Genomic DNA, 23,167 nt, shown 5'->3' with positions numbered 1-23,167 from the left:
CTTCATATCATATGCAAACAGAAGCACTTTTTAAAATGACTTTTAATACACACTAAGTACATACTTGGTGGTTCAGTGGTTAAGATTCGGTGTTCTCCCCTCCGCGGCCCGGGTTCATTTCCCAGTCAGGGAACCACACCACCTGTCTGTCAGTTGTCATACTGTGGCGGCTGCCTGTTGCTGTGATGCTGAAAGCTATGCCACCAGGATTTCAAATAGCAGCAGGGTCACCCATGGTGGACAGGTTTCAGCAGAGCTTCCAGACTAAGACAGACTAGGAAGAAGGACCTAGCCACCTACTTCTGAAAAAAAATGACCACAAAAACTCTGTGAAGAGCAGCAGAGCGTTGTCTGACAGAGCGCTGGAAGGTGAGAGGATGACGCAAAGAGACCGGGCACGGTTCCGCTCTGCTGTCCACAGGGGCGCCAGGAGTCAGAATCAACTCCACAGCACTAACAACCAAGTGTATGCTAAGAATGCAACTACTGGGTAGATTAGAGGAAGACTGCACTTTATTTGGTTTGGTGCTTCACCAGGAGTGGCTCATCATTTTGGAAAATCTCATCAGCGGCAGCAGCGCTGCTCATGGTAACCAAGTTGCCAGCATCCCTGTACCAGTCTTCATTCATTCGGAGCCGTCACACATGGTGATTCTACTTCTAGGAACTGGCCTCTATTTCATTACGTCTGCCAGCGTGCTCCTCTCTGAGCTGCTGCTATTGAAATGCCCACCTCAGCTCCATTTCCCAGCCTCTTTCTCTCTAAGCCTCTCCCAGCCCCTCTTCTTATGCCCAAATCGACAGGAAGTTTCCAGCTGCATTTCCCTTAGGATAAGGCCTGATATCCCGGTTTGGAATGGGTAGGGGCCAGAGGAGGGCATGGATTTCCTGAGCTCCCCTGACACTTGCGGGGAGAGGATAAGGGCATGCCCCTGTGGGTCACAGCAGAAAGGGAGCCAGCTAGGGCTTGCCGGGAGGAAACATTCTGTCACCCCACTCCTGCCACCACTGCCACTGCCACTGCTGCCACCATCATCAGCACCCACCTTCATAGCAAAGCTCCCAGTGTACCGGCTCCAGACTCACATTTCCAGAGCGCCTCCACTATGCCAGCCACCATGCTGCACATCTCGTAAGCAGTGAGGTAGGCATTACTGTCCCCTTTTTACAGGTGAGGAAACTGAGTCTCAGTGCCTACAGTATGGAAAAGATCCCAAGAAACCCTCCTAGAACCCGCACCCTGCTTCCAGGAAGGGCTGGACCGTCCTTTCCAAGTTCAGACAGAGAGGTCTCCTCTCTTTGTCCCATTTTATGCCTTTACAGGCTTGGAGGAAAAGCGGGGCCGGGGGGAGTTCTGGCCAGATGGCAGGGTAATAAATGACTCTGATTTAATAATTCGTTGCTCTCCTCTTAATTAAAAGGCTTTCCCCTCAATGACTTGCTGATCACACCAGAGCACACACTGGTTGGATGAGGATTGGGGGCCAAGAGAAAGCTAGACTGAGGGGAGAGGGAGCTGGAAAAGGAGGTGCCAGACGGGCAGAAGCAGCCCACGGGACACACGCCGGGGCCGGCTTCAGGGCTCTCTCCCCCTGCAGGTCTGGAATGTGTTCAATCCAACGTCAGAGCCTCAGGGAACTGGCTCTTCTCTGGAGTCTGTTTGTCTGGCAGTTGACTTAACCAGAGGGCTTTTGAATTTCTGGGATCAAGATATAAGTACCATTTTATCTCATGCGTGGCTTGGCACTCAGTTTCCCCAAAGCCCCATCTGGCCTTGGGGAGTGACTAGATGGCCTATGGACCATTTTGTATACGTAACGTTACTTAAACACTTGATATACAGGAGTGGTGGTGGGAGGGGGTGGGGTGCGCCCATTGTTCCAAGCGCTGTCAAGATCTGTAGCTGCAGCCAAACAATACTATTTAATAAGCTCCCTACTCCCTCTCTACAATCACAATTTATAGGGCCCTGTGACTGAAATCTGCTTTACAGCAAGTATCATATGCAGGCATATTTTCAAAGCCTCAACTGTAATTAGAACACGTTATTGATAAAGTATTAAAGACTTAGACCTTGAGTTTGTTCATGGGGGACTGGTTTTGTTAATATTGACACTTTTCTCCCCTTTAATTGCAGTTGAGAGTTGTGAGACTGAGATGCCAAATTCAATCAAAGCTCACATAACACCCCCACCAAGGGACTCCTGGCCCTCCCTTCCTCCTTCAGACTTGATGAAAGGGACCCAAAGATCACATCATTCAGGAAAACATCCTGTCAATCTATAAGTCTCTCCTTTAAACATTATTCCATCTAATTAACCAAATTTTCTTCGGCATTTGCGACTCTGTCAGATTGGGTCCTCCTTGTAACTACCATTTTTTCCTATTATTTCTGGACGTCAAGTTTCTACTTATCCTTCAAAGGCCAGTTCAGAGACCACTTCACCGGCTCGGCCTTCCCTATTCTGTGCTCCCTATGCACCCACCACCGCTCTAGCCAGCAATGAGCTCCTCCCCATTCCCACCGCAATTTACTCTTTTTGGATTACATTTTTGACACGTCTTCCCTCTTCCCCTAGACTTTAAGCTCCTTGAGACAAACTTTTTCTTTTTAGTGTTTGTATTCTACCCATGGACAACAGCATCTTGCCCACAAATAATTAGGACCAACTTGCAGAGACTTCTTACTCTGTTTCATCTACCTGCTATTATGTTATCAGCACCACACTGTTTTCAGTATTGGAGCTTTGCAGCATATTTTAAGTATTAACAATAGAATAATAACTTAAAATAGAATGATAACAATAATCTATTCCAGGCAATAAGCTAAATGCATTCTTTAAATTATCTCATTTAATTCTAACAGGAAGCATCTGGGACAGGTACAATTATTTCCATTTTATAGACCAGGAAACAAAATACAAAAAAATTACCTTCCTTCAAGATGAATGCCAAGAGCAAAGTACACAACAGTGTGTACCGCATGTTACCACCTACAAAAAAAAGGAAAGAGGGATAAATATGTTTTTACTTAAAGATGCATAAAATATATCCAGAAAAATATGCAAGAAAATGATGATACTGGATGTCTGCTGGGAAGGGGATCTGGTGGTTAAGCGACAGGGATGTGGTTGGGGCGGATTCAAGTTTTGGAGGCACTGAAGTTCACACAATTTGGGGGCAGGAGAACTTTTAAAGAAAAAGTAATACAAAATGACAAATACAGAATTAAGTACAGGACCTCAGAGGGGGCTGATGCAAATGAAGGTCCCGGAAGCTAAAGCGTTATATAGCTCCATGTTAAATCTGCCTCCAGCCAGAAGAAAACATTTCACTGTATGTGCGCTTGCATGTGGATGGAGTCTGAATCTTGTGAATGTATTGCCTAGTCCAAAAAAAAATAGTTTTTAAATTACTATTTTAACATACTATCTCTACAACTGACAGCATGAAACAGGCCTTTTAAATTTTTCAAGAAGCAAACAATTGTTTTCATTTGTTTACAAGCAGAGAAGAATATGCCTGTAGCAAGCTGGAGGGGGCGCTGAGAAGGAGTTCTTGAGTTGAATGTTTAACGGAAGCCAGGTAGCAGAAGGTGGGGATTTACTTCCATCATTTAGAAGCAGAGACTTGTGCCGCAAGTCTAAAAGGCTTGAGTATGTTATACTTACCGGACCACACATCACTTCCTGTACGAGAAGGGTTAAGAAGAGAGTCCTTGCTCTTTCAGAAGCTTACAAGAGAAAAATAAAATAAAAACTCAAATAGTATTGAATTGATTGCTAAGAGGCAGCTGATTTCCTGGAAACAAGGGCTGGAGGACCAAGGAGGTGAGTGCACTGGATGCTAATGCTCTTTCCCAAATGGATCTGATGGCTGGTGGTTTTCTATTATTGCATCCAGGAGGAGGTCCCTTACTGTAAACTACCTAGAAAGCATTCATCCTCTTAACCGCTTAATTAGGATCATTTACCCTTGTGATGAATGGGGTTGTTCCTTCTCTCCGATTTGGTCCGAGTGCGCCTCCATCTAATGCAGAAGCAAATAGTTCTGTTTGCAGCAGGTAGCCAACCTTGTGTCCTCACCCCCAATGCCTGGACCTGCAGCTTGCAGCGTGGCTCTGCGGAAGGGAGTGATCACCAGCCCCTCGGGTCAACAGGAACATATAGCTAGCAGCTCCCTCCATATCTCTTTCTCCTGTGGACAGAACATATCTGAACTTGCAGAGAATTTGGAGCAGACACTCAGGGGAATCTCCTGACAGTAAGAACTGTGAAGAACTGGAGTCGGGGAAGGAAGGAGAGGCCTTTTCCCCAGATCTGCAGGGACCCCACACTTGGGGTGGTTATTTAGATGCTGTCTTAGTTACAGGGGAGACAGGGTGTGGCCCTCAAGCCCTCTTAAACTTCTCCCTACTCTTGAAATTCCTTAACAATCAAATGACCTTTTGTTTGTGTGATGCTTTATTTGGGTCAGGGGTGGATCCCCTTTCTTTTTCTCTTGAAGGGGAAGGGAATTGATGGCCATATATGTAAAAATCGAACAAATGAGAGTGGGGAAAGCCTAGGGAGAAAAATACAAAGTGTTTCACTTTTACTTTTTGAGACCTGAAAACCAGGAGCAATTCAACACATAGAACAAACTACTAAAAATAAGCTTTCGTCCCATGATGTGGGCAGGCTGGATATGGGATTAGAGGAGCAGAGAAAAAAAGAGAAGGACTGAAAGGTAACATAAGGATAAAAATGTAACATAAAATGAAAAAGAGACACAAGAAGAGACAGAGAAACACAGAGGACCAAAGAGGGAAGAGGGGTCCAGAGAGACGGACAGGAAACAGTGAAACAGGCAGCTTTCATGGACTATTATTCGCCCCCTGGTGGCCTTCAGGGATATTGCACCAAGCCAACGACTCAATCCAACATTAAATTTTCACATCTGTAGTCACAAATGAGGTGCCACCATGAAACTGAGGATGAAAAAGTTAAAATTTCCCTGGATTAGGGTGAAACTGTGCCTTGTACCCACAAGGTTGGCGTGGGAAACAAAATAACCAAAGTTTCTGAGCTTATCTTGCAGAAGAGCAGGAGGACCACTGATAAGAGAGGAACTTGCTGACAGCCCCCGCCTGAGTAAGCATCGTGCAGGAGCACTGAGAAGCTGAAACGACTGACTGTAAACTTTAGACGTCACAGGCTAAAAATCCACGGGGTGCAGCACATAGAACAGGCAGTCACGCCTGTGCAGAGGACTCAGGACTTGAGCCCCAAGGCCACCTGCTCCCCTTCCCTCACCTAAAACCCCAAATAAAAACCCTTGCTTGGAGATTTTTCAGGGAGATCAGGATTACAGCATTCGTTGCCTGTTCTCTTTGCTCAGTGCTTTGCAATAAATTCCTACTTTCTTTCACTGCCCCATGTCAGGGATTGGCTCGCTGTGCGACAGGTGAGCAAACTCACTTCAGGTTCCAGATCAACCACTTGGGCAATCTCCCATGAGATGGATATAACCACATCAAGAGTAGACTATTGAGCGAAGTCTGGGGCTCCCCTTGTTGTAGGACCTGTGGAGCAGCACCCTGGGTGAGGAGCAGAAAGGAGGACATCTGAGAGGGAGTTTGGGCCCCAGTGTTAATCTATTTCCTTGAACAAGCTGCTTAGCTCCTCTTTGTCTTGATTTTCCTTTAATAATGATGAAAGAACACAATTTTTTCAATTCATATTTCTGTAAAGAAGCTGCCTAGTATACAGAAAAAAATAGCAGTCCGTAAGAAAGTTCAGTTTACCACCCTAACTTTCTCAGCCAGCTTCACCTCCATTGCTGCCAGTTGGAGGTGAGCAATGGGGCTCCGAGTGTGTGTGTGTGTGTGTGTGCACTGAACTCAGACATTCAGGCCCCTTGGGACGGAGACATGGTCTGGAGTCTCCCTCCAAGAAGTTTTCCAAAGTGACCATCCAGCCAGGCCACCATCATCTCTTCTATGGACTCCTGCCAAGGCTTCCCCACAAGGCCTTCCTATTGGCATCTTATCTTCCTCCAGGGCATGCTCCCCTCAGTGGCAAGAGCAAACTTCTTAAGACACATGTCAGATCAAACCGTCCAGTGTGAGTCCTTTCAGTGGCTCCCATTGCTCTCACAGCACAGCTGAAACTTCTTTCCCTGGCCTGCAGGACCCTGAGATGACCTGTCCTGCTTGCCTCTCCAGCCCCATCTTGTGCCCCTCTCCTCCTCTCACACTGTCCTGCAGCCACACTGGCCTTCCTTCAGCTCCTCAAACTTGCCCAGCGCCTTCTCGCCTGGGGGCCGTGTGCTCGCCTTTGCCTCTGGTTCAAAACCCTCCTCCCTCCGACACCTGCATGGCTGCCTCTTCTCCTCTTTCTGGGCTCAGCTTCAGTGCCTCCCCCTAGAGAGGTCTTTCCAGAACATTCTGAAATATTTCCCTCTTATACCTCTAATAGAACCCTCTGTTTCGGTCCTCCGAGTACTTATCATTTAGTTTGTGTCGTGTTTTTGTTTTGTTTTGTTTTGTTTTTTGTCTACCTCCCCGGCTGGACTCTAAGCATTATGAAGAAAGGGGGACATCTGGGTTCTTATTCACTGCGGCAACCCATAGTAGGTACTTGCATTGTTGTTAAATGGATATACAGAGGGATGGATAAATAAAGTGAAATTTGGGATATGGGAAGAATAAAAGAAGTGAAATTTAACAGGTCTGAGAAAACTGGAGCAAGATGTCACGGGGGATGCTTTTGGAAACAAAGCACAAAGTCGTCCCAGCAGATAATGTGCCAGACTTGAGAAAGAGGCTATGATGTAGTCACAGCCACCAAGACCAAACAGAGAATTTAAGATGCCTGGAGAACCCTCACACGAAACTATGGAATGCACCGTGTAGAAATGATACCAGAGTTCCTGTCTTTATAAGATATGTGTTGAGTTTTGGGGGGGAGGAGTGCTATCAGGAGGTAGATGAGAGGAGAGAGAAAAACTGAACTGTCAGACTCAGAGCAATTAAGTCCATCAGAACGGAACAACTGCTAAGGAAGGTGAATTTCTTGGCTTATAAACCTTCACACAGCTCCTCTGTGCTTTGGATATGCAAATGCCTTTGCCGATTGGCAGCTCTGAGCAGGGACCAGCTTCCTTATCCACCCGAAGTCTTGCATCTGCTCCGGAATCTTATCACAGTGCTCTAGGAGTAATTAGCTCAAGTGGTGACATGCCCTTGAGGTGGCTGTCAAAAACTCCCTCTCCAAGGGCTGCCAGGCCCTCTCTAGGGGATCAGAAACGGAGGGAAGCGGGAAGCCCAGCATCTACATCACTGGCACGTAAGCTCAGGGAGAGGGACTTTAATCTGTTGTAGGTGCCCAGACAGACTACTAGGCAAGGGCAAGCAGGCAACAACTATTTGTGTGTGTGATTAGTGTCTAGAAAGAGCCCTGCATTGGGACCAGCTTCCCCCTGCAGCCTAGCCTCTGCCTGGTCTGTGACGTCAGGCACAGCTGACTTCTGCAGGTGCGTTTCTACGATCCCTGAAAGGACCACCAGCTGATCCCTCCTCTATTCTCTCACCTGTGAAACGAGATAGGCTCTGAAGTCCCTTCTAGCCTCAAAATTCAACATATCAATATATCTGTCAGTCATCCACTTAGCCACGTATCTTTGTTGCTGCTCTAAGTCCTGAGCCACTGCTAATAGGAGTGACTGTTTCTATGGCTGTCAGATCAGATTCCCAGTTGAATCTGAATTTCAGATAAACAGCAAATGCTTTTTTAGTGTAAATATGTCCCATTTGGGACAAATATTTAGGATATTTGTTAAATCTGACAGCTTTAGCCATTCGTCTTCTATCCTCCAAATACTGTAGCCTTTTGCGGGGACAGGAACGATGTGTTACTCATCTCCGGAATCCCTTACAATTGTGCCTGCCAGATCTTTGGGTTTCATAGACTAAACATTATTGGCTTTTTTTAGAGGGGAAAAAGCTGAGATTTGAACTCTTTCTAGGACTAAACTTTACTCAAGTCTGGTAAGCCAGGCCAATGTCTTTGCCATTTATAAAAATGGATTTACTCTTTCAAGAGTCACACCAGGTCTATACGATTATTATAACAAAATTCAAATAATTCAGAAAAATATAGATTAAAAAGCAGAAGAGTTTGTCCCATCCTACCCTGGTCCTGAACAGTTGGTGAGTTTTTGAGTTTCCTTTCCAGAACTTTTTCTGTGAGTTTACATGCATTTATAGGTAAAGGGTTTTTTTTTTAAATGGTCAAACTACCACATACACATTGCTGCGCTTTGTTTTTCTTAACAATATGTCATGGCCATTTTTCTAAATCCTTAAGTAGAGACCTACCTCTTTGTTTTTAAATAAGCTACGTTTGAAAACAGAATAGTAACATTCATGTGTACACTGATGATGGGGGAATATTATATTTACCACCAATATTTAATAGTGGAGTTGATTGTGGAAGGGAAAAGGTGCTCGTGCTCAGAAATGGGGTAAACTGACTCTAATAGCATCAGTTTACTAATTTTCTCTCAAGAGTAGGGGCATCAAAATCCGAATCACAAATAGCCTAACCAGGCCTTGAAAAAGTTATTGAATAACTCAGTCTCAGCTTTCCCTTCTGTACAATGGGACACGAATAATAACGTCGTCGTGAGGATTAAATGAGAATAATTCACATTACATGCTCAGCACGACGACTGATGATGAGGACGATGCCAATGACGACGATGCTGATTCTCCTTTGTCCATGAAGGTCAGGTCTAGGTTGGGACAGCAGGGATGGCTCAAATTGCAAGGTGATCAATACCAGCAATGGATGCCCCAGGGTATACTTTTTATTAAAAGCTACCAAATCAGTCTGGCCGTCTAGCACACCCTCTGGAGACAATCCGACAGCTCTCTGAGACAGCTCTAACAGGGAGACCCCAGTTTGGGAAACCTCAAAGTCCCAGGCTTTCGTGATCCGGCGGATGCTTAAACCTTTGGGGGAACCTAGAACTACCATTCCCAGGGTGCACCACTCTCGCCCCGCCCACGACGTTGCGTCTCTTCTAATTCTCGCCAGGCTCCGGGTCCAAACTACAAATCCCAGAAGACACTGTAGGACCGCTCCGGTTTCTCCACTATTTGAAGCGTAACTGCGGCCGCGTTGCCCGCTGGGAAGTGTAGTTCCTCGGTGAGGCTTCTCCCCTGCCTCCACCTCCCACGCCTGGGAGCTACAATTAGGCGGGCGAACTGGCAGCACTCGAATACCCTCTTGTAATCGCCCACCCGGAAGAGTTATCTGGCTCCGGAGGGCTCTGGAGACGTGCCTGGGTTCGCCGTCGGCTGCAAACGTGGCTCGCGCCCTAGGCCTCGCGGAGCAGAAAGGTAAACTGGGAGGAAGGCGACGGAGTGGGACGAGACCAAACGCCAGCTTGGAGCAGGGAGTGGAGCGGGGGGAAGGGTGAATCCAAGTGGAGTGATAGGGGTGGGAGTGGGGCGTGGCGCTTCCTTCCTGTTGGCAGGGGTGAAGAACGCCCCCTAAATGGAGTGGATCTGAGGTCCTAGCAAAGAGAAGAGGGGCGTCCATGTGGTGCGATGGCGCTATGGTTTGGGGCTGATCAGTGGGACTTCATCCCGCGGCTTCGCCTCCCCTGGCTACTGGAGGCACTTGGCACACCAGGCCTCGGCCCTGTGCCGGGGAGCGCTGGTTGGGAAGTCAGGCAGGAGTGTGTTGCCCGGGGAGCCTGAGCGCCGCAGCCGTGCCCCGGGACAAAGCCTTTCCCTAACCCCTCCTTCACTGCTGTGATTGCGGGAGGTGGAAGGTCTGGAGATCGATGTTGTTGGAGTTCTGGCCAAAGGGAGCCCCAGCAGAAGGAAACCTTACACCCTCGGGCTTTTCTTAGAGGCCTAAACTTTGGTGCTGCGGGAGTTCCCGCTATGTCATCATTATGAGCATTACATTGGGTGGAGGCTATTTAGTCTGAACCAAACCACAGAATCTGGTATCCAGCTCCCTGGGTGTAGAATATTGCAAAAGTGGCTCAGCTCATAGAAGGAGGACCTGAGTAAAGTAATTGAAAAAAAAAAAATCTGGATACAAAACAGAATGTATGTACTGATCCTATTTTGTAATAAATACATCTGTCTTCCAAATATGTGACATCTATCTGTGGATAGAAAAGAATCAGAACTATACCATGCTCTAAACTATGCACACTGGTTGTTGATGGATGGTGAGATTACAGATTAACTTTACTCTTTTCTTTACATCTTTATGTAGCATTTCCCCTTATTTTTCCGAGTCGGTTACCCCATGGTGGTGTGTTTCGGGAAACAGGCACTAAGGCCACCTGCTCTGTGGCTGGCAGCCAACCACCTGCAGATTGATTTGCCAGAAAGATAAGAGGATGGAATTGGAAGGGTGAATTCAGTGTGCAGCCTGTGTGAGGCTAATGCATTTTTCCTTTTTCCAGGTTGGAAAGAGGCTGTTTTAGCAGGCGTCACACCATGGTACGTGGTTGTTTTGGTCTATGTCTAATCCACTATCCTTTCTAGTTTGAAATGTCACCCTTCTTATTATGTGATGGATTTAGGTGGCAGTGCATCGCTTCCTTGGGATCTGATAACTCTCATTGGCTGGGGGATAAGAGGGAGAAAAATCTTGCAGCTAAAATACCTTTTCGGCTTTGGATTTCATCTGACCTGGCTTTTTGCCTGTTTTGTCAGGGTCGTTATTTTTAGCATATGCTGCCTTCTGTCCCTGTGTGTGTATGTTTAATTATAAAAGAAACATTAATATATCCTTTGGTTATGCTCTTGTGCATTTCCTAAAACAAAAGCTTGTTAAAATCAAGGTAGGAGCATGGCAAATAAATTCTTTTAATGTTGACTTCAATATTTGTTTCCTTCCTCAGCGTTTGCAGAGTTTCCGATTAAAGATTGACGTTCCTGCATAGGCATTTCCCTGTTAAAATGTCCTTGCCTCTTACAGAGGAGCAGAGGAAAAAAATTGAAGAGAATCGACAGAAGGCTCTGGCCCGTAGGGCTGAGAAATTATTAGCAGAACAACATCAGAGAGCAGGCGTGGGCTCTTCCTTTGCTGCCCAGCCTGCCCAGTCCAAGCAGAGCTCTTCCCAGAATGTCCCCAGGGATCCTTCCAAGCCAGGAAGCCATGGTGTCATTTTCAAGCAGCAGAATCCCAGTACTTCTTCTAATGGTGACCAAAGACCTTATAATTCCCACAGTTGTCATCCCAGCACTCCAGAGCAGGCAAAGGGGACGTGGAAGAGGCAAGAAGAGATGCCCACAGCCTGCCCAAGTCACAGCCCCCCAAGTCAAACGACTCTCACTGGGATCTCCCCTCCCTTGGCACAAAGTCCTCCACAGGTGCCCAGCCAACAGCTCTTGGGTTGTGAGTTAGGTCAAGGTCCTCCTCAGGCTTCACAGGAGACCAAATGGACACCTTTTGCGAACACGACTCCTAAGCCTTTGGCCAAAGCAAGGAGTTTCCAGAAGACACCAGCTCCTTTCTCTGGACAGCCTCCCAGGGATCCTGAATTAGGGGCGAATATGATGAGTCCTTCCACCTTGAGGCAGCATATTCCTGACATCCCCTGTGGCTCAGGGAGCATGGCCCCCGGAACGGAAGGAGGACTCCCACAGAAATTGGGGGCCTCGCTCCACAAAGCAGTGAGCTCCCAGAACGGGGTGTGCGTGAGGAATGGGGACCGTTTCCAGGTGAAGATCGGGTACAATGCGGAGCTCATCGCAGTGTTTAAGAGTCTACCCAGCAGAAGTTATGGTGAGGAGGCTTCTGGCTAGTTCTTCACGTGTTCTGGTCTATCTCTAGAGTCGCTTAATCTAAGAGTTTCTCATAAATATGAAGAGAGTGCATTGGCACATTCTGTCCTTCCCGTTGTTACAAATTCTGTTTTAGCTCATGTTTCCTTTTGTAATAGTCATTTGTTCAAACAGCTGCCACGCTAGGGGGCTGCCTGGTGGGCCGTATGGAGGGTGGATGGATGTTTGCTGAAAGGCCAGCTCTCCTGCCAGCTGTTTTATGTGCATTGTAGCACTTCAGCCTAACAACGGTCTTTTAAGATAAGTAGATGTGATTTCCATTTTAAAGGCAGTGGAACTGGCTCAGCAAGGTGAAGTGACATGCTCAGGTTGGTTCAGAGGCGGGATGTGGCCAGCTCGGCCAGGCTCAGAGCGCACACTCCTTCTCATACCACTTTACCTGAGTACCCTGGGGCTCAGAGAGCTTGGATTCCAGTCCCACGTCTGTCCTCAGCCCTTTTAGGGGAGGCCGTGATGTCCCAGGGCCTGACTTGAATTCCACTGTGTGGAAGCAAAGTGTTATCCTCGTGTCTATTTGCTATTTGTCTTCTACAGAAATTTTTGTAAATCAGTAGGAGTTTGTCAGTCAACTGTTTTGAACATAGCATTCGTTTATTCATTCATTCATTCAACAAGCTTTTATTAAATGTCCACATACAACTGGTAACAAAAGTTAGCAGCAAACCAAGTGCTTATGTCTCCTTTCAGATCCTGCCACTAAGACGTGGAACTTCAGCATGACCGACTACAGTACCCTGAGTAAGTAGGGGTGTCGCCCCCACGCAGGGAGATGCGGGTGTCAGAGGCCTCCTCTGGAGTAGCAAGATGGAGTCAGGCTTGTGCTTCCTGTGGCTGTTAGGCGCCATCCTGGTGCTCTTCTTCCTTCTCACTGTGGCCAGCCTAGGGAGACAGCTCCGTGGGTCAAAGTCTGTGGTCATACTAAAACAAGCTAACACTTAATGGAAGGATCCTGCTACAGGCCATGTTGTTCTAAGCCCCTTATGTATGTTAGCTCTTTTATTCCTTATAACACCCTTTTTTTTTTTTTTGAGGAAGATTAGCCCTGAGCTAACATCTGCCACCAATCCTCGTTTTTTGCTGAGGAAGACTGGCCCTGAGCTAACGTCTGTGCCCGTCTTCTTCTACTTTATATGTGGGATGTCTGCCACAGCATGGCTTGCCAAGTAGTGTGTAGGTGTGTACCTGGGATCCAAACCGGCGAACCCAGGGCTGCCGAGGCCGGATGTGTGCACTTAACTGCTGTGCCACCAGGCTGGCCCCATAACACCCATTTTAAAGATGGGAAAACTGAGGCCCAGAGAGGATAAGTAACTAACCTAGGGTCACACAGCCATTAAGTTGTGCAACTGGGGTTCAAACCCAGACGGTCTGACTTCAGACTGCATCTTCCCACTGGACTGCTGGCTCCAGCTGTGCCAGCCCCTGCTCCCTGAAGGTAACAGCTCAGCAAACAACACGAATACTCATGGCACTCTCTCTGCTGCTGGTTAACTCAAGAGTGCAGGGACGGGGGTTGCCAGGCAGGCTCCAGCCTGATACCTGGATGCCCAGTCATTGTCCGGGCCTCTGGGTATACCACTCTGTCTTCTCAGATTTTGTTGACTGTCCTGCACAAGGGTTTTGTCACCTTTTCCTGGTGTCTGGAGCCTCCATCTCTGTCAAGGAGTCAGCCCTGGGTGTTCTCATCTCCCATTTCAGCCATCTCTCCTCGCAGCCATTTCTACACCCTGTCTTTCCCCACCCCGTCCAAAAAAGGAGAAGATGAGGCTGCATGGGGAGGTCACTCCTTTGGGTTTGGGGCCTGAGGTATAACTCTGGAGTCACCAGTACTGTTTCTGGAGTGTGCTGAGACGGCTCACCACGGAATTTCCCGTTTCTCTCCTTGGCCTCCACCTCTTGAAATGTGTGGCATCCCTTTCTTGGTGGCTGCTGGTGACCATTTTTATTGTTATGTTAATCCTTGTGTTAGGTGTTGGGGGGGCAGGGTCTGACGCCTGGCTTCCTCATTGTTGTTTTCAAACCAGTGATTTCAACCGTCATGATTTTGTTTGTCACCTGTGTACTCGTGTTCTCTGACCACAGTGCGTGGTGCCTTGGCTGACTTCTGCTTTTGCAAGTTCATTTAGGTTTTCTGTGTGGTCTGGTTGCCTTTGGTGGTGTTCCACGTAGTTTTTGAAAACTGTTTCAGGGCACACAGTTGTGTAGCTTTTAGATGAACTTTCCTGATTGTGGCTTGTTTAGCTGCTCTGGATTCTCACCCGTGTTTTGCACACTTGACCTGCTGTCTGCCGAGATAGACCGTGAACGCTCTTGTCACAGTTGTGGATTTGTGAATTTGTCCTTATTTTTAACCCTCAGGTAGGTTTGTGATTGTCGTGTCTTCTTAGCAGATTTACTTTCTATCAATATCACAGATAAAGATGGTCTCTGTCAGTCTCTCTCCTTTTGCTTCAGGTGTGCCTCTGGATTCTGCCTTTTTTTTTTTTTAAAGATTTTATTTTTTTCCTTTTTCTCCCCAAAGCCCCGCGGTACATAGTTGTATATTCTTTGTTGTGGGTCCTTCTAGTTGTGGCATGTGGGACGCTGCCTCAGCGTGGTCTGATGAGCAGTGCCATGTCCGCGCCCAGGATTCGAACCAATGAAACACTGGGCCGCCTGCAGCGGAGCACGCGAACTTAACCACTCGGCCACGGGGCCAGCTCCTGGATTCTGCCTTTTTATCCCGACCTCATACCTCTCGTAGGTCAAGGGGAAAGTATATCAATGTGCAGAGAAGAGCCACTAGCCCTTATTATCTCCCCACTCAGTTAACCAATGTTCATATTTTGGTTTTGTTCCTTGCAGCCTTTTTTCCATGTAATAAAATATACAAATCTTATATATGTAATATAATTTTTATCTTGCCTTTTTTACTTAGTGTTCCAGCAGAAGCATTTTTATTTTAATGGTGAATGTTAACAGCTAATTCTGAGTGATGAAAATGAGGCTGTCCCCTGTCCATTATTGGGACACTTTGACCTCCAAAAAAATGATTTCCTATTATTGAACTTAATATTTGTTTTTGTATTTTTGTCTTTTCCAAAATTTCTTACTAAAAAGAAACATTAATGGCTGTATAACATTCCATCATAAGAATGAATGTGTGATAAATTGCTTAAATCATTTTCTTTTTGTTTAATTTTAATTTGCTCCCTGTTTTTCCACTATTAAAGCTGTAAGGAACACGTTTGTCCATAAACTTTTGTATTTTTATTTTATTTTATTTTTTAAAGATTGGCCCTGAGCTAACATCTGTCGCCAATCTTTTTTTTCCTTCTTCTTTTCCCCAAAGCCCCCCAGTACATAGTTGTATATTCTAGTTGTAGGTCCTTTTAGTTGTGCAGTGTGGGACGCCGCCTCAGCATGGCTTGATGAGTGGTACCTAGGTCCACACCCAGGATCCGAACCACGAAACCCTGGGCTGCTGAAGCAGAGCCCGCGAAGTTAACCACTTGGCCACAGGGCCGAGCCCTAAACTTTTGTATTTTTAATTGTTAGTTGGGATAGATTCCCAGAACTTGAATCATTATGATCTCTTTTTAGCCCTCTTGCTATATATTGTCAAATTGTTTTCCAAAAGGCTTTGTTCCCAACTAGCAGTGCAAATATCTATTTTTTTAATTCTGCAAGTTTGATAAGTAAAAGATGGCTTTTTATTTCTGATTATTTGTGAAGCTGAACATTTCTGCAAATGTTTATTCGTCATTTTTCCCCGTCTTTTGAATTGGTTACATCTCTTTCTTATCTTTTGTGGTCTTATAATTCTTTAAGTATGAGCTCTGTTTATATTTCTTGCAAATATCTGTATTTAATAGCTTTGCCTTTCGATTCAGTTTGTGTGTTTTGACAGTCTGGTTTTATGCAGTCAAATCTATTAATCTATGAAATTCATCAGTAATAGGTAAGATAAAACTCAGAACTGTGCATCTGTGGCCTGACAGTCCTGTCTCCTTCCTTGTTGTCCCAGCCATAGACAGAGTAGTGACCCAGGAGTGGGGTTAAGTGGGTGATTTCTGTGTGCTGGCTTCAGTAGCTTCTCTGACACAGCAACGGAAATTAACAAGTTTACTCATCCTGGTGAGATCCCTCTTTCCCCTGTTTGTTTCTGAATCCTCAGTTTTTTAATTTGAAAACTCAAGTAACAGAAGTTACATTCAGTAAATACTGAATTTCCCGAAGCCCCAGTTAAAGGACACTTACTTACAAGCCCTCGCACCCTCCCAGTGCCTTTTCTTGCCTACCTGCCCAATGTCGTTTCTCTTGGCCCTGTCCCTGGCCGCCTCCTTTGCCTGCCTGCACCTCCCAAAACCCTGTGAAAGTCTTCCGTGTTGTCACCTCTGTCCTTTTCTTCTTCTGCAGTGAAAGCAGCCCAGCGCCTCCCCAAGGTCACCCTGCAGCCTTTGGAAGGGGCCGAGGGCAGTGTGGCGCAGACCCACCTCCCTTCAGCCCCCTCGCTTGGCTTTGTCAAAGGGCGATGCGTGCTCATCTCCCGGGCCCGCTTCGAAGCAGACATCGGCTATTCAGAAGACCTGATTGCACTGTTTAAACAGATGGATTCCAGAAATTATGGCAAGTAATTGTCCTCTGCCTGATTTGCAGGATGCATAGTGGTCTGTGATCTCAGAGTGGGGTGTTTTTCGGCTCTTTGAACATTCAGAAATGACTTTCTAATCTTCTCCTCTTACTCTAGAACGGAGATGCCTAAATTGTTCTAGACAGTGAACACATCATGGGGCCACTTTTGTCCTTAAAGTCCTCCCAAAGAGGAAACTCCGGTTTTCCCCAGGCACCTGGTCAGTGTCTTCCTGGTAGAAGCAGGTAAATTCCTGCTTCAGCCATTTAAACCCACCTGTGTTTATTTTGTCCTTAGCAAAGCTTGAAAAGTGGGTGTTTGCCAGAAAAATAAATGCCTCTGGATGGAGCAATGAGTGTTTCGAGCTTGAGCACACCTCAGAACCACCAGGAGGGCTTGATAAGCCCGGATCGCTGGGCCCACCCCCAGAGTACATGCTGACCCTGGGTCCTGCCCAGAGGGACTGATTTAATTGGTTTGAGGTGGGGTCTGGGTGCTGGTAGTTTTAAAACTCAGCAGGTGAGTCTAATCATCAGCTAGGATTGAAAACCGCTGGCCAAAGCAGAGCAGTTTGACTTTCTTTTTAAGGCAGAAGTCGGCTTTAGGACTTTGAACTCCTGGGTTTCATTCTTAGCTTGGGCCATGTTGTTTTACAAAATGGTCTGGCTTTTATGGACTACTGTTCCCATCCTTGAAATGGCTTTAGCCCTTCTCTAGGCAAGTAGAAAGCAAACCCGTAAAACCTCGTGCCTTTGTGACCTCAGTGCAGGCGGCGTCATGGAAGGCCTCTGGAGCTATGGCTTCTCGGTGAGAGCTCTCCTCCAGGTGGGGCTTCTTGGAAGGATGCGATGCTGGCTGTTTTGTTTTTATCCCTTCAATGGCTCCAGTTTTAACTGCTGAGCAGGGCTTAGGTGAGATGTGCCGGACCCACCCTGAGTCACGGGACGAGCTGCTCACACGAGGACCAGGGGTCTTTACCTCTCCCACCCCTGAGGTGTTCCGTTCAGCTTGGGGTGGCCTTTAAAAGGCCGCTGCTGATGACCTGTGTCTTCTGAAAAGCGTGACTTTGAAATCACACTCCTGACGTAGTCTGCTGTTTGGGGAATGTGAACCGCTGAAATATTGACACCCAATCCTGTCCACATCCAGACATCCAAAAACCACGACTGGATTTTTCCGCCATAGCCGCTGTTTGCAGGCTTTCCCCTCTGCTGCCCTGTAGCCGGCAGGGTTGAGCTGTCATCAGGAGAGACTTCTCTACTGTCCCACATGGAGAATAAGCGTCCACTTTGCTCCTCCTGTCACATTACACCTGGCTGCCTTGCCTTCTTCCTGAAACGGACTCACTATGTCCATGATGCTTTGTCCCCAGCCGGCTTGCTTTCCCAGTGCCCATACAGAGAAGAGTTGACTTTTGCTGTCCAGAAAACAGTTATCGAGTTGAAGATTTCTAGATTTTTTTTTTCTAGATTTTTCCAGAAGGTAGATGGGTAAGGAAACTCTCTAAGTAATTAGCTAGTGTCGGATAAGCGAGATGCTCACCTTTCTTAGTCAATACTGTGTGTAGTTTGTGCTACACTGTGCTAATCAGCAGATAGCGTAGTAATAATAATAATTTACTATTCCTCACTTTTTTTTCCTGCTTTTTCTCCCAGATCCCCCCAGTATATAGTTGTATATTTTAGTTGTGACTTTTCTTTTGAGTGCCCATTATTTGCCAGGCATGTTTTTATAAGCATTTTACATTTAAATTTCATGTAATCCTCACAAGAAATCTGCGAGGCAGGGGCTGTAGTCTCCTCATTTTTCAGATGTGGGAACTGAGACACAGAGAGGTTACATAATTTACCAAGGTCACACAGCTAAGAAGTGGCAGAGCTGGGATTTGAACGCAGGCTGTTTGCTGACTACATGCGGCTTATTTGCCCTGTATGAAATGGAGCTAACACTGTGCCCGGCTTATAGTGTGGTGAGGAGCAGAGGAGATGGTGCATGTGAGTCTCTTGGCACCGTGCCTGGTTTAAAGTGAGCGCTGGATACGTGTAAGCTGCAACTGTTATCATTGTCTTGGAAATTCAGGACATTTCTACCTTGCGGGGCCATGCCCCGTCATGTCCCCCGGGAGCACCCTTTATCACCGCCCTTCCAGCCCACTGTCACCGTGTCTGCTTGTCTGTCCTCCCTGAATTCTATGGAGCATCAGGGGCATGCACTCCCTCCATATCTGTCCCCAGGGCTGGGCACAGGACCCGCCTCATCCTCCGAGCTTCCTGGGCTGAGTAAGTGTGATGACGCAGCAGGAGGGCAGGGGGCCGTGATTGCTCATTTGTTTTTTCTCGTTGCAGATGTCCAGACCAAGAAGTGGAACTTTCTGTTGGAAGAGCACAGTAAACTAAGTGAGATGCCCACCTTGCTTGTTTTATATCTTGCCATTGTTAATCTTTATTTGTCTGCCTTAAATGTAACGTAGTTTAAAGGCATCTCCTCCCTCCGCTGCGGTAATGTCACGTGCTGGCCTGCGGGACAGGTGAAGGTAAAGATGTTCTCGGGCAGCTGCATCCACGTCCACTGGGACGGCAACCTTACAGCAGCCAGGCAAACCAGGGCCTCTCCTTCCGTCGGGGTGAGGCAGTACTGGTCAGATTCCTGAGGCCCGTGCCACCTTCCCACCCATGGTGGAAGTTTTAGAAATGAGGCTGTGTGGACATTGGGAATCAGAGGTGAGCTGGGATCGCTTAGCTTAAACGGAAGCTACTTCTGATTCCCTCTGAGAACAGGCTCATTTTACTTCCAGAATCAGATAACAGTGAAGGCGGGAGAGTCTCCGTGGGTACAGGCTTCCTCGTGGGCTGAGTCCTGCTGGATGCAGAACCCTGGGCCGGGGCACGTCAGTGTGTAGTAAGCACTTTGGAGACTGACCGAGGGAAGGCACATGTGTAGAGATATCACCACGAGAAGGAGGAGCCAGTTTACGCTCATCATTTTTCTTCTCTGTGCTCTGTTTGGGTGGGACAGTAAATTCTAAAATGCTGAGAAGGCGGGACGTGGCTTATCTCAGCCTACCCTGGATGCCAGTCTGTCACCCATCTTCCAAGCTCTCACGATTCTGCAGTAGGTATGCAGGTGGTGCAACTTCTGTTCCTCCTGCTTGACCCTCTGAGGGCTTGTTGGGCCTCCCAGCCTGTGCTGGTACCAGTCAGGCCAGGAGACATGTGATCTAGCCCACAGAGCTCCAAGTCGTTGGCCATCTTGCCCACCAGGCAGGGACTTTAAGGAAGACGGAAAAGCTGGGTTTCCTCCCTTTGTCTCCTCCTCGTGTGACTTACCGTATGATGTCGAGTAAATACAACGTTCTAGGTCCCATTTGTAACTTGGGTAACAGAAGGGGTCTTTAATCCATATCTGCCCTACTGACAGAAGTTAAATATAAGGGAAGAGCTTTTGATTCCTTAAGGAAAGACTTGCTGCAAACTCAAGGTTAAGTTTGAAAATGATGTGATACTTATTTAGTATCAGCAAACACCAGCTGAAGCAGCAACGGTGGCTGGCGTCGATCTGAGACCGCATGGCTGCTGCTGTTTGGAACTTGTGAGTCAGAGGGAATTATTTGGGCAAAGCTGAATCTTTGATGAGCATTAGGAGTGGGTTTTTCCCTTTTACCCCTTTGTCTTTCAACCACAGAAAGACATATGTTAGCTATAAAGGCTTTGACTTCTGGGGAATGACAAAAAGTAGAGTACTTAAGGCTTTACAGATGAATGTAATGTTGAAAAACCATGACTCGCAACTCACGTAGCATTACATTGTGGGTCCAGCTCTTTTGTGGGCCATAGACTCTGAAATAGCTGATGAAAATGATGGATTATTCACCCAGGAAAATGCATATGATGGCCACACATTAAATTTTGCATTTGATATTAATAATTCCATGGATCTTGAGTTAAGGGTTCCAGATTTAGAGTTGAGATTGCATTTTTACGTTCTGTCTCGTCATGACAGTGTCTTGTGGAGGGTAGGACTGATTCTGCCCATTTCATAGACTGGGAAAGCCTGGACCCAGAGAAAGGAAACTGTTGTTTTCCTCATTGGGAGCATTGCAGGGTTGCAGTAAAGTCAGTGACAGAAACCAGACTGAAATTGCGATCTCGAGTTTGTAACATGACCCACGTGGAAATGTAGAAGCCAGGTCTGTGAACCAGGCGGCCGAGGAGATGAGGCCCTGCAGAATACCACAGCTGCCCGTTTAGTTCTCACTCTGCCGTTAACAGACGGCAAACCTGCGGACTTTGCGCCTGTGTCGTCGCCGCTGGATCTCCTTCCTTGTGTGTGACATTAGATTGTTGAACCTGAGCTAGTGAACGTGCGCGTGTGAAACTAACTAAGAAATGACAGTAAGACCTTCTGAATCTAGGATACTCGTTGATGACGTGGTGACAGTTATTTTCTCCAGATAAGGCAAATCTGAGCTTTCCTCTCCTTTTCTAGGTGACGTGAGGCCTTCTGCCCACGTGAACCTGGCATCAGGCCTTGTGTTTTCCCCTGACTGTCACACTCCAGAAGGATTCTGCGTCCTCCTCAGTGATCGTGTCTTGTCAGCTGCTGTTTGAAAACATTAGCATCTCTCTGCTGTGTGGCTCAGTAGCGTTCTACCAAAGAGCTGTTTTACAGAGGCGATGCTGGATGACCGGCAAAGCCAGACAGCCCATTGCTGTCATCTCCCAGCACAGGGAAAGGGCAGCGCTGACAGTCGTTGATGGAGAATGGGGCTTGCTCAGAAACACACCCAGTTGGCAGCGTAGGGTAGGAGACAGCAGTTGGTGGGAAGCAGAGTGTAGGTTGGTTTTTCCCTCTTGAATGGGCGACAGAACATCATGCTTGCACAACCCCACATTTCACACCAGCAGATCGTCAACCCTTTCTTAGCTTTTGTCAGGTATTTGAGTTCTGAGGAGCACTAGGATTAAAATGCAAATAGTTTCTGAAAGCATGTGGAGTGCTCAGGCCCCTGCGGTGTGCAGAAATCATGCTCAGATTTAATTTGGAGGCATAAAATACATCTCTGTGTCCATGTGGACAGTCTCTTTTATATTGAAGCTGCCAGCCTCACCTGATTTCTTACAGTGATTCTGTTCATGCAGACCGTTTCCAGAAATCACTGGTACCTGTATTTAGTGGAGGACAGAAATGAATTTAAATATATCGAAAGTGCGGAGCAATTTAAGGTAGCTGAAGATGGCTCAGCGCTCCATATTCACACCAGTATTTGCCATGGTATCCAATTGATGGTCGTGGCAAAAACTCTTGGAATACCTTGTTAGGATATCTAGAAAACGTGACCGTATGGAATAGAGAACTAATAGAATTTCAAATACTATTAGGTAGAAATGAAATACACCCAGTTTTTCTATTTGGTTCCCCCTCCTGGATTCCTGAGGACAGTTAGCCCTTTGTGACTTACTGTGGCTCTCCCAGGGTGCCCCTGAAAGGGTAAAGGGTAAAGAGCAAACGAAGATCTGTAAACAGTGGTTACTCTTCTAATTAGATCTTTCAAAGGACGATGATAAGAGGGAAGAACATCTTGAAAGCTACCACCCGTAGGACAGCAGGCTGTGATTAGTAGTTCAATGGTAATTCTACCCCTAGAGATGTCTATGTCTAGCATCGTTTCTTTAACTTTTTAATTTTTAACTTGTCTTCCCCTGGGCCCCCCAATACAGTTTTTCCCCCTAGGTTTAAAATCCGGTGAGGCTAAATTCTTTCAAAAACCAAAATCAATGAAAGTAATTTGCTTTCATTTCCGTGTAGATCCCAAGTACTTTTTCCCACTTGGTTGATGACTCTGACCAGAAGAAGAGATTTCCCATTCATTACTTAGGGGCCTGGAACCAGCGTGCTTGGAGGGAAAGTAAAGACCCCTAAATATAAGCTTTCACTGAAAAAGTCGGAGTAGTGGTCACTCTTAGTAACAGTTTAGACTCTGAGCTTAGTAGGGGTGGGTAAACTTTTTTTGTAAAGGGCCAGATAGTAAATATCTTAGGCTTTGTGGGCCGTGTGGTCTCTGTCCCAGCTACTCAGCTCTGCCGTTGTAGTGTGAAAGCAGCCGTGGACAGTCCATCAAGCATTGTCATGGCTGTGCTCCAGGAAAGCTTTTACCAAAACAGGCAGCAGGCCGATTTGAGGATGGGGAGGGAGCTAATGGACTTGCTCACTCCACCGTGGAGATCACTCCTGTAAAACCCCCGTCTCTCAACGAGAGGTCATCGTTCTCCTGTGGAGAGTCTCAGAAGTGTGCAGGGCCACTTGTGTTTCCATCACTTGGTGGCCTTTCCCCTTTGTTATTGTTTGTAAATAGCCCTGCTGTCCTGCAAATCTTTCCTGGAAACCCCTTCCAGCTCTCCGTACAGGGCACAGTGCTTCCTTGCCTGCTGACGGCAGGAAACTTAGAGTTCTCAGCTTTCTCAAACATCAAAACCAAAAGAAAACATAAGGAGAACGGAAACAAGATGTGTTCATTCAAAGTCTTGCTTTTTCTGGGCTGATTTTTTAAGAATATAGGTCCTTAATAATTTGAATGGAAATAGTAAGATAATTTTTTTAATTAGTTTAAAAAAATTCGTCACAAAAACAGTTTACAGTTCTTTCCAGTGTTTGTATAGTGTAGAAAATCACTGTTGCTTTACTGATGTCCTCTTTTT

The 23,167-nt window shown here is 46.7% G+C and overlaps 1 protein-coding gene across 4 annotated transcripts in view; it reads left to right on the top strand.

Moving 5' to 3' along the window:
• The first annotated feature begins 9,105 nt into the window (after nt 1-9,105).
• The window catches only part of SMARCAL1 (SNF2 related chromatin remodeling annealing helicase 1), a 52,412-nt gene continuing 38,350 nt past the window's right edge, over nt 9,106-23,167 (top strand). The window contains exons 1-6 of one of the 4 annotated variants that reach the window (XM_014852492.3): nt 9,106-9,385; nt 10,474-10,510; nt 10,915-11,801; nt 12,548-12,598; nt 16,259-16,468; nt 18,818-18,868. In XM_014852492.3, the coding sequence (XP_014707978.3) occupies nt 10,973-11,801; nt 12,548-12,598; nt 16,259-16,468; nt 18,818-18,868 (1,141 nt within the window). In that variant the 5' untranslated portion in view covers nt 9,106-9,385; nt 10,474-10,510; nt 10,915-10,972. Of the gene's footprint in view, nt 9,386-9,478; nt 10,109-10,473; nt 10,511-10,914; nt 11,802-12,547; nt 12,599-16,258; nt 16,469-18,817; nt 18,869-23,167 lie in introns of those variants that run through there. The other 3 variants (XM_014852493.3, XM_014852494.3, XM_014852491.3) reach the window with 3 other exon arrangements.

This window comes from Equus asinus, chromosome 19 (assembly GCF_041296235.1).
Source record: "Equus asinus isolate D_3611 breed Donkey chromosome 19, EquAss-T2T_v2, whole genome shotgun sequence".
Taxonomy (NCBI): domain Eukaryota; kingdom Metazoa; phylum Chordata; class Mammalia; order Perissodactyla; family Equidae; genus Equus; species Equus asinus.
This window is presented reverse-complemented; position numbering and strand designations above follow the sequence as displayed.